At 42.8% G+C, this 15,968-nt stretch overlaps 1 protein-coding gene across 4 annotated transcripts in view; it reads right to left on the bottom strand.

Moving 5' to 3' along the window:
* The window catches only part of DHTKD1 (dehydrogenase E1 and transketolase domain containing 1), a 52,543-nt gene that overhangs the window by 12,950 nt on the left and 23,625 nt on the right, over nucleotides 1-15,968 (bottom strand). For 3 of the 4 annotated variants that reach the window (XM_065599058.1, XM_065599013.1, XM_005305033.4), the window contains 6 exons: nucleotides 12,033-12,204; nucleotides 10,205-10,403; nucleotides 8,782-9,094; nucleotides 7,260-7,344; nucleotides 6,003-6,142; nucleotides 916-1,066 (listed from right to left, as the gene is read on the bottom strand). In XM_065599058.1, coding sequence (XP_065455130.1) covers nucleotides 916-1,066; nucleotides 6,003-6,142; nucleotides 7,260-7,344; nucleotides 8,782-9,094; nucleotides 10,205-10,403; nucleotides 12,033-12,204 — 1,060 coding nt within the window. The remainder of the gene's footprint in view (nucleotides 1-915; nucleotides 1,067-6,002; nucleotides 6,143-7,259; nucleotides 7,345-8,781; nucleotides 9,095-10,204; nucleotides 10,404-12,032; nucleotides 12,205-15,968) is intronic. The other variant, XM_065599097.1, reaches the window with a different exon arrangement.

Genomic DNA, 15,968 nt, shown 5'->3' with positions numbered 1-15,968 from the left:
CAGTGCTGTTATACTGAAATAAAGTGTGAGTCCTCAGCTAAACAAATAGGCTGGTATGTACTCTGTCTCTTTGAGACAGAAATTAAGTTTGCTGTGAGTGTCCAGTGAGAAGGACTGGAACCTGCAGAAAGAGGTCTCTGGGGAACTTGGGAATTGAAGTTCACTATATTAACTTCAAGGCAAGGTTTAGTCTGGCAGAGTCTCAAGGAGTTTGCTGGCAAGGCAGATAGGCTGGAGTGTCAGGGAGCAGACACACAGCTTAGCAGCAGCAGCGGAGCGCTCACTTGCTGAGGCAATAGGGTAACACAGTGGCTTACAGTTCTGGGTGTCCAGAGCAGAATGCCTCAGGGCACCCCCAGGCACAGACTAAGTGACCCAGAGCTAGGAACAGTGCTTAGCAGCACATGGGACTCAGTGATTGGATCCCATCATCACAGACTGCTGTTCATTCAGGAAGCAGGACTAGACCATGCTGTGAAAAAAGTCCAAGTCATAAAAAGAAAAAACACAACAACCTGGTAGCATTGGAAGGATGATGCAATGGTTCGGGATTTAGCATGAGTCTCTGGGGACCTGGGTTCAAGTCCATGCTCCTCCACAGACTTCCCAGTTGACCTTGGGGAAGTCATTTAGTCTCTGTGCCTCAATTGCCCATCTGTAAAATGGGGAGAATAGTACTGCCCTACTTCACAGGGGTGTTGTGAGGGTAAAATACATTAAAGACTGTGAGGTGCTCAGATGTAACAGTAATTGGGGCCATATAAGTACCATAGCCAGATTATACAAATAGATGTCTCATACATGATACAAAGATACACAATTGCTTGCCGTGAGCACGGGGTCTTTTAGTTAAAAAGGAATTTCTGTACCACATGTAAGAAATATCTTTATTTTAATAAAATTTGTTCCACTCACCTCCAGAGATGAAAGTGTCAAATATTATCTGGGCTCCATTAAAGAAATCACCAAACTGGGCCTCCCAAATTGGCAGTAACTTGGGGCTTTCAATACTCATTCCATACTCAAAACCAAGCACAGCTTCTTCAGACAGGGGGCTATTGCTCACCTAACAAAGAAAGAGTTTGGAAAAGGTAGGTGCGTGAAACAAGATGTTCAAATTTGATTCTGTTTTTCAGAATCAAAGCATGCCTAATGATAGGAATGTGCCTCCCAAACATTCCTAGGTAAGAGGCATTCACAAATCATTTTTTTTGGGGGGGGGGGGGGGGAGAGGAGGAGAGGGAGAAATTGCGGGGGGAGCTATAAGGCTACTTCATAGTCTCATTCACCTCCACAGCTGATCTCCTCCCAGAAAAAACAGAACCCCTTTCTCAACTATCCAAAATAAAATAACCAACTAAGAGCTTGAGCTGAATGAGTTGCTGAATGGACACAATTATCGACTTGCTCCCTGTAAGTCAGGCCACAATTCTTTTTATCCGCAGAGTCAATTCTATGGCAACAAGTTGTTTAAAAAAAAAAAATCCCACCAACAATTCACCCATCCCAGTTATTAGAGAAGTGAACTGGAATTCTGCAAACTTGGGCTCTTCAAGTGATTGTCCACATGGATTCAACTCCTGATGTGCACATGCCCCGTATGCATAAAATTGGATTCTTTTGGCCAGTGGTGTCTGTTGGAGCAGCATCTGCATTCTACATGTCCTCCTTACTTCCACCACCACCCAAGGACATAAAAGGCAGAATGGGCCCCAACCATTCCTCAGGTCCTTCTTACTGCCCATGGCAGCGAGACTGAACCCTCACAGCATCTGCCTTCTTCACTGCACATTGTGCTAGTATAGTTAGTTAGTGTCCTACTACTTTGTAGTTTGTTAGTGCTGGTTGTCAAAAAACAAATGACATTATATTCTATATGTGTCCATAATTTTTTTGAGTAAGTTTCAGTTAGGCTAGACTACACCCATCCTCCCATTCAGGGGTGCTAGTAACATGACAAAAGCTAAAATCTCTGGGATTCAAGATGTCTCATGCAAAACTTCAGTGTCCATGATGACACACACTTCTGGTACCTGCTTTGCCTAGGAGAGGGATACAGCCCCGAGCACGGCTCCATATGTTGCCCCGTCTCTAAGAGAACTCAGAAACTAGAGAAGCCCACCTGAAGCTGCTACTTGAGAGCAGAGTACAAGCCTCCTCGCAGAGAGAGAGAGGAAGGTCAGAGCTCAATCACAGTCATCTGGTCATTCCCTCGCCATTAGTATCCAGTATCCTCAGATGCCATAGCCTCCATAATTCCCTTGTTAGATCCTCAAGACCGATTCAGTGGTCTTGCAGGTCAAGAGCCATCTTTCCACTTATCTATTCATGCAGCCCAGAAGAAATACTTCAGATTTCTAGCAGGATCATTTTATTACTAGTACAGGATAGTGACCTCTGGTCTCTCCACAGCATCAAAGATATTTACGAAGGGCTTGGCAGTTGTGGCAGCTCACCTAAGGAAGCAGGGAAGCCAGGTCCACACACACCTCAAAGACTGGCTGGTTTGAGGAAGATAAACCCCACAGATGACCACTTCGATCCAAGTAACTTTAAAGCTCTTTACTTCATGGGGCCTGACAGTCAACAGAAAGAAGTCCACACTAATACAGACTCAAAGCACACAGTGCATAGGAGCAGTGCTGGATTCCAAGTCAGCGAGAGCTTACCTTCCACAGAAAGATTCTTGACAATAGTAAACCTCACCAAAGCACATCCGTAAGAGCTTGCCTCAGACTTCTGTGACACATGGTCTCATGCCTATGTGACACAGTTTGCCAGAATTCCCCTATCCTCCATGCAAGGGTGGCTGAAATTAGTGTCTCTACCCAGTAGATATCACATGGAAATGATGGTTGCGGTCTCAAGTCTTTGTTAATCTGGTGAAAAAAGCATTTTAGATATGCAAAGATTCTCTGCACCTCTGCCTACCAAGGCTCTGGTGACAGATCTCCCACTGAGGGATGGGGAATTCCTCTAGATCATCTCTGAACTCAGGGCCCATGGTCCCTTCAAGAAGCTCATCTCCACATAAGCATCCTAGAGCTCAGAGCCATCTGCCTGCCATGCAAAGCGTCCCTGCCTCTTCTCCATAGATCCATAATCTAAGTGTTGACAGATAATACCACAATCACGCATTATGACAATAGATAGGAAAGCATGATGGCCTGACAAAGCAGAGACTACTTGGCTCTGGACTTGGTGCATTCCAAATCAAATCTCACCAATGCTTCTGCACCTTTCCAGCCTTCAAAACACATTAGGAGAACAACCCAGCAGACCGTTCTGAGACACTCAGTCCTGCAGAATGCCTTTTGCAAGTGGGAATTCCCAGAAACAGACCTATTTGCCACAGACCAGAACAACAGGTGTCAAACATTCTGTTCCAGAGGGGGGTTTAGTCCAGGATTCGACAGATACCTCTCATATCCCTAGTACTCTGGGACTGATGTATGCCTTTGTGCCAATTCCCACAATACCAAGGGTTCTGAGGAAACCAGGACAAGACACAAGACTAATTATTTCAGTAATTGAGCTCTACAAGTCTGTTTAATTTATCAAAAAGAAGATTGAAAGGTGAATTGATTACAGTATGTAAGTACCTTCATATGGAGAAAATACTGAATACCAATGGCCTCTTTAATCTAGCGGAGAAAGACAAAACAAGAACCAACAGATGGAAGCTGAAGCCAGACAAATTCAAATTAGGTACAATTTTTTCTCTCTTTTTAAACAGTGAGAGTGATAAGCCATTGGAACAAACTATCAAGGTAAGTGGTGGATCCTCCCTCTCTTGATGTCTTCCTATAAGACTGGATGCCTTTCTGGAAGATGTGCTTTACTCAAACACTAGTTATTGGGCTTAGTACAGGGGTAACGGAGTGAAATGTTAATGGCCTGTGCTATATAGGGGATACTAGATAATCTAAAATAACCTTAGATAACCTTCTGGTCTCAAACTCTGAATCATGATAGCTCCAGCGTGTGCGGGACAGTTCCGTTATTTGGATCTGACAATCTCTCAGTTCAGCCCCCGCTCACCTTACCTGCTCAACCTAGCAGTCATTCAGAACAACAAGTTAGTGCTGGGTCCAGGTGCAGGATCTGTTACACCTGACAGCCTCGATGCTGGCTACATGACATCCATTGAAAGAAGCTGCTTAGATAAAGTTCAGAAAATTCTGCTCTAAAGCAGGAAAGCCTCAAGCCGACTTTACTTTTTAAGTGGGAGAGATTGTCTATCTAGGCATCTCAGCACTAGCTGTCTTACTGGACTACACTCATTTCAGCAACACTGGGCTATTTACTAGCCCTGAAACAATCTAGACTGTATCAGCACCACCTAGCAGCTACATTTGCACACTGCCCTCCTACTGTTATTCAGGTTTTTTCCTCAGTTTGGGAGCTCTCTCCCTCTTGGGATCCCAATATAGTATTAGCAGAGTTGATGGATTCCCCATCTGAGTCCTTAGCCACCTGTTCCATTTACCACAATCTATGAAGAATGCTTTTAATAGCCATTACATTAGCTCAAAGGATAGGAGAGATTCAGGCCTTCAGGATGGGCCCTCTTACCCAGTATTTCCTAAGGATAAAACTACCACTTGATGTATTAAGACAAAACTGTCCAGGAACACACCTAGACTGTTTGTAGCCTTTGCAGAAAGCATTAATGGGCAGGCAATATCCCCTTAGGGATAATATAACTGCATGAGGACAGGTTATCAATTAACCAGGCTAGATCCATTTAGCATATTGGAACTTATTCCACTACAGCTTAGGCAGCCTCCGCTGCCTGTTTGAAGAGTGTCCCTATTCTGGAAATCTGCAAGGCAGTTATGTGGCGCCCAGTTGACACATGCACTGGACACTACTCTTTGGCAGAGGCTTTCAGATTAGATCTCTTTTTTGGTAGGGCTGTCCTACTATCCTTGCTTAACTGGGACTCCTACTACCCCACTCCGACCAAACATATAACTGTTAGTCACCAAGAATAGAGTCCATGTGGACAATCACTTGAAGAATGAACAATTGTAAGTTAATCTAAAATAAGTTTCTTGGAGATGTGTTGTCCACATGGATTCTACATACCACCCTCCTTCCTAGCTACTACAGAGTCGTACTTCTCTGACATTCTGCTCCAGCAAAGGAACTGAGGGATGGGTGGGGCCAGGCCTTCTATTGTGACTAAGGCTAAGATTTTGTCATGGTTATTTTTAGTAAAAGTCATGGACAGGTCATGAGCAATAAACAAACATTCACAGAAGCTGTGACCTGTCTGACTTCTGCTTGCTGTGGCTCCATGGTTTCCCCCGCCACAGTGGTGGCTGGGAGCTGTGGGGTTCCCCCTCTGCCCATGGCAGCTGCAGGGTGACCATATTTCCCAGAGAGAAAAACGGGAAACCCCCAGCCGCTCACCCAAGGCATCCCCCTGCCCCCCACCCCCCATGCAAAGTCGCCTGTTGCCACGTTGCCCAAACCCTGCTAGCTCCCCGCTGGCTGCCAGCTCCTGAGTCCTGAGTCCTGCAGCCCCAGGGGCTGAAGCGGAGAATGTCACAGAGGTCTCTGGAAGTCATGGATTCCGTGACTTCCATGACATAAACATAGCCTTAATCATGATCTCGTTTTGCAGGGTGGGGGTGCATGAAGACATCTCAGGCACAAGCACCACTCCAACAAACACTACTGGCCAAAATAATCTGATCTCACAGGCATGGGAGTGCAGGTGCACTGAAAATGGAATCCACAGGGACAACACATCTTGAAGAACCACAATTACTATAAGGTAAGTAATTGTTTTCTATTCCCAACTCTCACTTTGGCTTATTGTGTGACCTCGAGCAACCCAATTCATTTCGGAGGCTCAGGCTCCCCGTTTATAGAATGGCAAGTTATCCACCTTTGAGAAGTAAGTTTTGCTTCCCAAAACGTGTTACCTGCAAATTATTATAACAATGTGAAGTCATGGAGAAGTGACCTGCTCTATAAAGCATACACCATACCTCTAGGAAGCCTTTCTGATCCGGAGACATATGATTCAGCGGGATATAGGTTTCATCTGTCTCTTGGCAAACCAACATTGCGTGTCGTTGGCTGAATGTTCCTCTGCCAACATCCTGACCACTTAGTCTGATATTAAACCCTTTATCAAGTAAGAAACAAAGTAACCTTAAATAATCAAAGTCATAAAGGTAGAGACTACTAGTGACAACTTCTCCTTATTCAACAATATCACTTCCCTCTTCAAAATCCTCTCTGGTTTCTCCTTACCAAGCATATCAAATTCAAGCTTCTTTTTCTAATCACAAGGGCTCTGTGCAATTCCACTCTTGCTTACACATCCCTGCACTCATTTCTCCCTTCTCCCCCACCACTCCCAAGGCTTTTTCCAAAGCTTGATTCTTAACAGCTCCCTAGATATCCTTTCTACCATTCTTATCTTTATACCTTCTTCCACTCCACTCCTTACTCTTACACCAAACATCTCTAGTTCTCTTGGGCCAAACCTTACTCCCCTCCTTCAAACACACCCCTCCTATTAAGACTCAGCATGCGCTCTGCATCACTCCCATGTAAATATCTAGATCGATGTGTTTGAACCGTTTTTAGTTTGTGTCTGCATTAGAGCCTTAATTTGTTTTGAGCAAGTACTGAGATTACTTCTGTGATGGTAAAGCATCAAATTTACTATCAATGATTAAAATTACTATTAGTTTACTTATGTGGTGGAAGAAAAATGAGTACTGGATATCTGCCTTCTACTTTAGAACCGGATGCTCTTGAGCGGAGACCTCCACCAGCGACAAACTGCTTAGCTATTTTATAATGTTAATAAGTGTACATGAAGCCCGAAGCAAGCCACAAAATGCACGTGCCCTGTATGCAATGTAATGCAAACCTGAATCCAGGTCTAGGAGGTGAAAAATTCAGTCTTACACTTCAAGTTAAACATATACTTATGAGTAGTCCCATTTATTTCAATGAGACTACTCTCATGCTTAGCTTTAAGCACAAGAATATATATGTTTCAGTGAATTGAGGCTTTATCCTCTGGACCCGCTAGTATCTAACTTACAAGTATAAATGGCACAAGACTGTCAAGTTGCCTTTTTATTAGAATAAAGATGCTACTTTATTGGGCTTTTATATAGTCACAACACTTGGAATTGATCATGAGATACATTAAAATAAGTCTTATGGCATATTAGATAGTAGAACATATTGCTTCAGTGACAATCTGCTGTCTAGTTGCCTCTTACCTTGGCTGAGTAGTGAACCCAAAGCTAATGTTTCAGCTGTAGCCCAGTCCAACTTTGTTCCTTCCTCTACTTTCTGTATTCTTGCCTGAATATTTTTAGAAAAGTAGATCAGTGATTTAGCTTTGTCATTCTGCACCTCATCAGATGTTACAGATCAACCGAGATAGCTAGAAAAATACACAGAGCAACATCTTGGACATTTTAGTAGTCACTATAAACAGAGGGGCTTGCCCCTTTAAGAGCCGGAAGCCTGGAGCTTGTCAGCTCTGTACAATTAGCCCTGTCTGCCACATCTGGGATGAGTGGTGGGGTTTACTTAGAGCCAGCTGGGTATGGACCAGGTGACTCCCCTTTAGCATCAGAGTGAGAGGCTCCTGGAGGGAAGGCCCTGAGAACAGAACTACTCCAGCTGGAAAGGGCTGGGAATAGCCTGCTAAGGATCCTGAAACACCAAGGGAGTTTGGAGCTGTGCCCAGCTGATGGCTGGAGGGAAGACTTGTGTTTATTTTTGAACTTTAAGTTCAAATCATACTCTAAAGGAGGGCTGATATTGGACTTGATAGAGCCCTTTTGAGTTTATTAAGGAATCAAGAGCAGAAAGTCAGGTGGTTGGGCACTTGCAGGCCACCAGGGAATACCTGGGAGGAGGCCACTCGCTGACAGTGACCTTAGGCCCCGATCCTGCAATCAGTTCCATGTGGTGGACACGTGTGTCCATGCAGATGATCAATGAATCATGGATCCAATTGCAGAACCTAGATTTTAAACTCCTTGGAGCACAGGCTGTGCTTTTAATATCACAGTTTGTTTATGTAGTTAGTGCTGGGGAAAGATGCCAGATGGAAGATTCCCAGTCTCCAGAGCTATCAATCTATAAAACAGATTAGACAGCAACCATGCAAAATGTTCTCCAAATCACTGCCCTTCCAACATGCACCTGGATGTGGAGGGGGGTAGGCTAGGTCAGTCTTCCTGCCCATTCAACTCTTGGCCTCTCAGACTCCCTATCAAGGGCCAACCAATGCCAATAATTTTGTTATGTGGATGCATTCACTTAGAACTGGGTTAACAAAATAATTTCAAACAGGCAACTTACTAGCCATCAAAACATTAGTAATCAACAACCTGGTGCACATTTATACTGGGGACCTAGGTAATAGACTCTATATTCCTTTACCAATCCCTGAGACAGTCTCCCATAAGATAAGTTTTTATTGCATTTAAGAATGTTTTAAAAAGACCTAAGTCAAGATTGTTGAATGCTTTTTCCTCTATTCTAGCAATAAAAAAATAAGTACTATAATTTTGGAGAGAGATTATCCTGTATTTCTCACACACAAAAAGTGGTTCAATCCTTGCAAAGCTCAAATCAGCCTCATCACAGAAAAATTATTTCTTTTACAAGAAGACTGTCGTTCTTTAGTGGCATGCTTTGTGGTGTCAGATTTCTCCTGTAACAGGTCTATTTTTTTTTTTTTTGAGCTATGGAATAAGAAGTTGATCATCATTAAGCCTTACAGACCTGTACATGCGTCCTCAAAAGATGACTGTGCATCTGGAGCTCTTCAGGCACCTCCACAGACTTGATGCCGATGAATTGCAGGAGTGGCACAGGCAGGCCTGTATCCCAAATGGTGATCCTAGCAGAGGGTTCCACCATACCACTCCAGTGAGCTTGCAGGTTGGTCGAAGGGGGGCTATACATCATCATGTTGGCTAGATGATCATTCAGCTTGGAGTAATATGAAGTCTTTATCTCCAATACCTCATCCTCAGTCATGAGCCCACTGGCTATTAGACGCTCTGCATACATGTCTGGGATACTCTTACGGGATCTGTCAGGGAGGAAGTCAAACCCCACACATGTACACTGTGCCATCACTGCAGTAACAAGGAAATACAACCCTATTCCTGCCAGATGGCAGTATAAACTCATTCCAAGAACTGGAGTGAATGATCTGCTGGGTTACAATCATTCAGATGGAGGCCTTCCAAAAAGTAAGAGACAGAAATTCTCCAGGACAATGTGTGCTATATTGTTTAGCATTGGAGAAGTATCTGTAACTAGCAGCGATGGTCAAAAAAAGAAAGACTCGCAATCAGAGTCGCACCCTAATAATGATAAACTCAAAGCAAATTGAGCTCAGACAAGGAATCTAAGTATTCTCTTCCATCAATAAGAACAGGAGTACTTGTGGCACCTTAGAGACTAAAATTTGTTAGTCTCTAAGGTGCCACAAGTACTCCTGTTCTTTTTGAGGATACAGACTAACACGGCTGCTACCCTGAAACCTGTCTTCCATCAATGTGAACATTGCATGCACACTCCATCTGAAGTGCCAGAATACACTGGCTAGCACATTTTGAAAAAACACATTCTTTTTTGAAGTGGGGATAAAATTAGGGTAAGTTTTAGTGCTCATATAAAATAGAGGATCTAGCTGAACTGGAAGGAACCAGCTTAAGCAGGCATTGTGCAAGTTTTCCACACAGAGCTCTGCCAATGGCCATCAGCCCTGATCTGCAAACCCTCCCCAACCAGTTGTCTGTGTCCTGAACCCCACAGATGCTCATGAGCAAAGGGCAAACCAATAGCTATTGGGAAGTTTTAAAATGCAGATGGAATATATTAACTTGTTCTTAAAGGGGCATCAAACTGCATATTCAAGCACTAACACCATCATTAGTAATGCCCAGTTTCTCTTTAATATGCAAGATGTCTTGACAGTGTGCTCTAAAGAGCACAGCCATGTCCATACTAGTACTTACCCTGCTGTGAACACAGATGCTGGTGCACCATTGCCGACAGCAGGATAGAATGTGCTCGTGTAAACAAGGACCTTAAATTTCATATAGAGCTTCTGTTACAACTGAGGATAAACTGATCATTACTGAAGCTGGTTTAAGCATGAGTTATATACCTTCCTTTGCTAGCATTAACCTACCTGATGATTTTATACATGCTGGGGTTGGTGAAGAATGGCTCATCGAGTTCATTGTGGCCCCATTGTCTGTAGCACAGCAAGTCTACAATCACATCCCTACGGAAGCGGCGCTGGTATTCAACAGCTAATCGCGTCGCTCTGATGACTTCTTCAGCATCGTCACCATTCACATGGATAACTGCACACCCAACTATCTTACCTGAATAGAAATTCAAAATATGGATTTATGAGTCAAACTCAGGGCGAGATCTAACAAAGTGCTCCCTACCCTTTGCAATCACAGGTGAATGAGCACATGGGATATGCTTACTGGAACCCAACATGTGATCTCTGCTCAGTGCATCCAAGAGAGGCCAAAAAAATCCAGAGAGATCCTGTCAATGGGAGCAGGGAGAAGAGTCTTTTTTGGTTGTTACAATTGCCTCGACCCTGTGCATTTGTGCAGATGGGTCCACAGTATGGTTCCAGAATGAAGTAAAGCTTCTAACAGTCCCTGGATCCTCTCATTCTGGATGGAAACTAAAGCCCTCACAGGCTGGCAGCCTTCTGGTTGCATCTTGCTCCAGAAGAGAAACAAAATACAGTTTTCAACCTGAAGCAGGGTTTATCTGAAATCTATACAACATTTCCTTGGTCAGAAGCAGTCCTTCCCCTAATCCACTCATGCTAGGTTGCTCCCAGCAGACCCCGGACAGGTTTGTCAGAATTAAAGTTTTTTCAAATAAGCAGAAGAAACCCCCAAACTCACATTAGAGTTCCCTTCCCTCTGTGTGGCAACTAGACTGTCTAGGCAGCAAATCATCTAGTTCCCAGATATTGGCTTGTACTTCCTTTTATATGTTCCAGGAAAGTTAGCATGCTCCAGCTATTTCCCTGGCCCGTCTGGTGAATTTTTTTCCTCTCCACATAGAATACCACAGTTCTCGGACCTGATCACCCTCCAGGGACACAAAGGGATAATAAACCGTGTCACAACCAATACACAACAGGGAAAGGAAATCTAGAGATGTGAGCCACAAAACCAATGCAGGGAGAAAATGGAATGCAATTTGCTTTCCCTATCAGTTATCATGGGTCCACCCTATAACATCTGGTTTGCTAAAGCCGTGAAACAAAGATTTAGTGTGAAACGCCCAAGATATTAATATGTTTTCAGTTGTAGGGGATATAATTACATCTACATACATGGGAAGGATAAAGCATATACTATCTAGCTAGTCAAAGCAGATTTGTGAACAAAGATAAATCAGAGAAAGAGACCCTTTGTTGACCTTATTCAAGTAGTGGCATCAACCTCATATTTCAACCACTTCTTTGAACACACAAGTCCACCATTTACACTACGATCACAACCAAGATACAGTCATACAGTAGAACCTTGGTAAGTCAATGCTTCAGAGACCCACTGTGTTTAAAAAAAAAAAGTTTGTTGAATTCAATTAATCAGCAATAAAGTCTCATACTACATCACAAAATGTACTTGAAACACTTGTCAAATTTAAAAAGTTTGTTACTGATAAAACTTCACAATAACCTCGTAAACATTCTGTAGCAGTCTGTAAAAATACTACATAAATTCTCTGCTATTAAATCTTTGTCATGAAATACATGAAAATTTTGTGTATTTAGATTATTAGCAGCAAAGTGTATTCTATTAACAAGTCCAATTTACCTAATTCATCATTAGTGTGGAAAAAGATTCTTTGAGACACATGAACACTAGCTGTGAAAACCAAAAGAGGAACTTGTACTTTAAATTTAAAGTCCAGTGTGAATGTCTTTGACACAGGTTACATAACCACTTGTCTGGTGACCCTTTTACACATACCAATATCGCTACAGTATAGCGACGATCTTCCTCGCTCCGGAGGAGTGGTGTAACCCAGCTGATTATTAACAATCAAATGGATGCTTCCACCAACTCTGAAATGTGGGAGATTAGAGAGTGTCAACGTTTCAGGAACAATCCCTTGACCAGAGAAAGCAGCATCACCATGAACCTAAATTATAGATGGAGACAGAAAAGGATTTGTTAGTAGCCATTGCTGAAAGAGAGGTGTCACAATGAGAAAAAAAAATCCATTACACAAGATCTTTCAGAGTGATCATCTAGCCCTATTAATACCAGCCACTCACTCCCATGCTAACTTGCTAGATTTTATATAATCTTAACTCCAATGAAAAGTCACAGCCAGCAACTGTGCACATATTGGCTGAACTCTTATCTGCTTGGAGCAAACCTATAATCTCTTAAAATAGACTTTACCATTACACACAGCATTATAACGTAACATGGTGGGTCAAGTGTAACAGTGAGACAGTAGTCTGCAGTAGATTTTCAGTAAAAGATCAGTGAACAAAAATAAGCCTGTCACTACCCCGAAAATTAAATATTGCAGGCCCAAGTATAAATGGCTTCTGTCTGTCTGCACTTCAGTAAATAGAGGCAGAGGATAGAGATACAAAGAAAGGATAAAAAAAGGGATGAAAACAAACTTAAGTGAAGTATTTAGAAGATAAAAAGGTTTTTAAAAAGGGATTGAGAGCTATTGAAGATCCTAAAAAATACAATTAAAAACATATTTGAAGAAACTTATTTATTAAAAAAAGTTACAAACAGCCCAGGTTTTTGAAAAAGTTGAAGACACTGGGCTCAATTATGGGTCTGCATTGAAACTAGATACAGTCTTTAGTTGCAGAGCTTGAATCCAAACTTCCCCAGAGTTCAGGGTGATTCAGACTGAGGTTCTATTAAAGCCTCTCTCTAGTCAAAATCATTAAATATTGGAAGCTTTATGAAGCTGCTAGGTAAAACCAGATGAGGGTCTTACCTTCAGATTCAGGGTTCAGTGTCTCAGGACTCAATTGATACTCTGTAGATACAAACCCAGCCACAATACAATTGAAGAGAATGCGCATGTGAAGCCCTGGTGACATGAAACCGCTGGATTTTAAATAGTTCTAATAAAACTTCTCAGTTCACCTTTACAAGCAGGCACCACAGATAAGCAGGATTACTCATTACAAGAGAGACCCTCAGCATTCAGTCCCGTTTCCACTCCTGACCATGACGCTCCATCTGTGTATTTAGAAATGAACCGTGGCAAGTTTCTGGCATCTCTGAAAGGATTTCACTTCTCGCTCCAGCTGTTTTGCTGCTCTCCAAAAGCCTCCATTTTGCATGGTCCCACTCAATAGCACCAGCTTAATTCCAGTAAACACACTAAAGCAACTGAAAAGGCTTGTCGGCCAATGCTCTGGTATCCTCCTAAGACCTTCAGAGTGTGTCACTGAAAAAGGCTCCTCAGAACTCAGCACACAAAGGTACAGGACATTTGATATTTGAGAATTTAAGTCTCATGCCCTCTTTCTTAAATCTGCCCCCCTCAGTAAACAGCTAGCCTCCAGCCATGACATTTCATTCTACTGAAGAAAAAGCTTTTTGAGTCTTCCAGTCCACTTAAGGTACAAGAAAACAGAAAATAATAAAATATAGTGAAACTCATGACAAACAATCACTCAGTCACCAGCAAGTTGCTTAATAATCTTAACTAAAGGTTGATTGAACCAAGTTATACTCAAGGTTTTTGATGCTAATATTTTAACAAGGGTCTTCCACAGAAAACTTTGACTCTGAATTATTGCCACAGAAAAGGCCTCTTTAATCTGCGCACCAGGAATACGAAAAGCATAGTGCTCCCTCCTCTACAACCAAGGAAAGCAGCAACTCCACTTTGCAAGCAAACTTAACTCCTGCTGAAATTCTGTGCCACTGCACAATGAAGAATTTGCGCAGAATTAATGTTCCACACAGAATTTATGATTCCCCCGACCCGCCCAGAGCTGCCAGCGGGAGCATTATATTGTGTTATTTTGACAAAAAATATGCATCATTTTAAAATATTGTGCACAGAATTTAATTTTTTTGCACAGAATTCCTCCAATAGCAAAACTTCTCTTATGTGTATTTTGGTGTTAAATTTATACTTTGTATCTGAGAACTCCAGAGCACATTGATTGGAGAGAAAACTGTTCAACTTCAGTGATTGGAAATGGACAGGAAGGGAATGAGAGACACTGTAAGGGATCATTCCTCAAGGATTATTGGTTTTTGAACACCAGATACTTGGTGCTATCTGGTGCACTCCGAAGGCAAAGGACTTGGTCTTTGGAAGCATTTTGATGAGCCTCTGAAATAAGTTGTCACTGGCAGGGATGGTTCAGAAGTATCCAGAGAAAGGGTGAATTCTACCACAGGCCAGGCTTCAACTAGACGACAGCATTTTAATAAGGGGATCCAGATTATATTGGAAACCACGTCAAAGGGTCACCTAAGGCATGAGGCTGCCTGTTCTCTAACTTACGGTATTTTATATGCCCCACCCTCTTACTATAGTATCTGATTGCCTTGGAATCTTGAATGCCTCAACACCACTGTGAGCTAAGGAAATGCTTATTCCCCATCTGTAAAACAGAAAGACAGTGACTCGCCCAAGGTCACACAGGAAGTCTGTAGCAGAACAGACAATTCAATCTGGGTCTCCTGAGCCCCAGGCTCATGCCCTAATCACTGGTCCATCCTTCCTGTCTCTACTGAAGGTAGGCCCCTTAGGATATGTCTACACTATGGACCTTACAGCAGCACAGCTGTACTGCAGCGAAGTCTCCTGTGTAGCTACTCTATGCCAGCAGGAGAGAGCTCTCCCACCGGCATAATTAAGCCACCCCCAGTGGGCAGTGGAAGTTGTCAGCAGAAGAGCATCTCCCGCTGACATAGCGCTGTCCACACCGACGCTTTCGTCGGGGACACTTAGATCAGTCAGGGGTGTGTTTTTTTCGCACCTCTGACCGACAAAAAAGAGTTTTGCCAACGGAAGTGCTAGTGTAGACAAAGCTTTAGTGAAGGTTTCATTACACTGTGGTCATTTTATTCAGAAGGAGGGAAGAAGAAAGTGCATATTGTGGGTGTCAAGGAGATTAGGCTATGGAAGGGAATCAGAGACGCTTCCATGGGGAGTTAGTTTGGCCATTCCCCCCACCCACAAAGAAAAAGGGGAAAATTAGAAGGCAGGAGGGTGCCTAGCGGTAAATAAACTATTAGGGCGTGTGAGACATGGGGCTAAGGATAGGGAAGGTTTTATTTATATAAAAGAGATGGATGGAGCTGGGTAATGGAATCTGGTGGCAAAATCTAAGGGGATAGCCAAGAAACAACTTCACTGGTATCAGACGTGAGCATTCCTTTCAATTCTGCCCATGGCATTTGAGTCCTCCTGGAATTTACTGGGTTTGCAGAGGAAGGTTTGTTTTTTTTTTTGGGGGGGGGGGGGGGGGGGAGAGAAAAGGAAGAATGTATTATGTCTCATATGCTTCTCAAATCTAGGATGTCCTTTGAAATACCTTGACACGAACAGGCTAGACCTAGTTGTTTCCGTAAAACAACTCCTGGAGAAATAAGTTTATGTTTATATAGACGACCCAGCAATGTAGTACAGGATTTTTCTGGCAGCCTCCATATTACATTTGAGGGAGAAAAAAATAAAATACTGTTGGCTGATGTTTTAATCTCTGTAATTAGGATTTAAAAACTGATTGACTGAAATCTCTTTCCCATGACCTACCCACTGTCATAGAAGTCCTCTTCTAATTAAAATCACCACAGCTAATTAAATCTTCACAACAGGCACAACCCCTACTTTGGGGAAGGGGAACCTGAGGCACAGAGAGGCTAATGGCCCGATTTTCAGAGATGCTGAGAAATCCA

Source organism: Chrysemys picta, chromosome 1 (assembly GCF_011386835.1).
Source record: "Chrysemys picta bellii isolate R12L10 chromosome 1, ASM1138683v2, whole genome shotgun sequence".
Taxonomy (NCBI): Eukaryota; Metazoa; Chordata; order Testudines; family Emydidae; genus Chrysemys; species Chrysemys picta.
The sequence above is the reverse complement of the archived record's forward strand: the minus strand, read 5'-3'. Positions and strand labels throughout refer to the sequence as shown.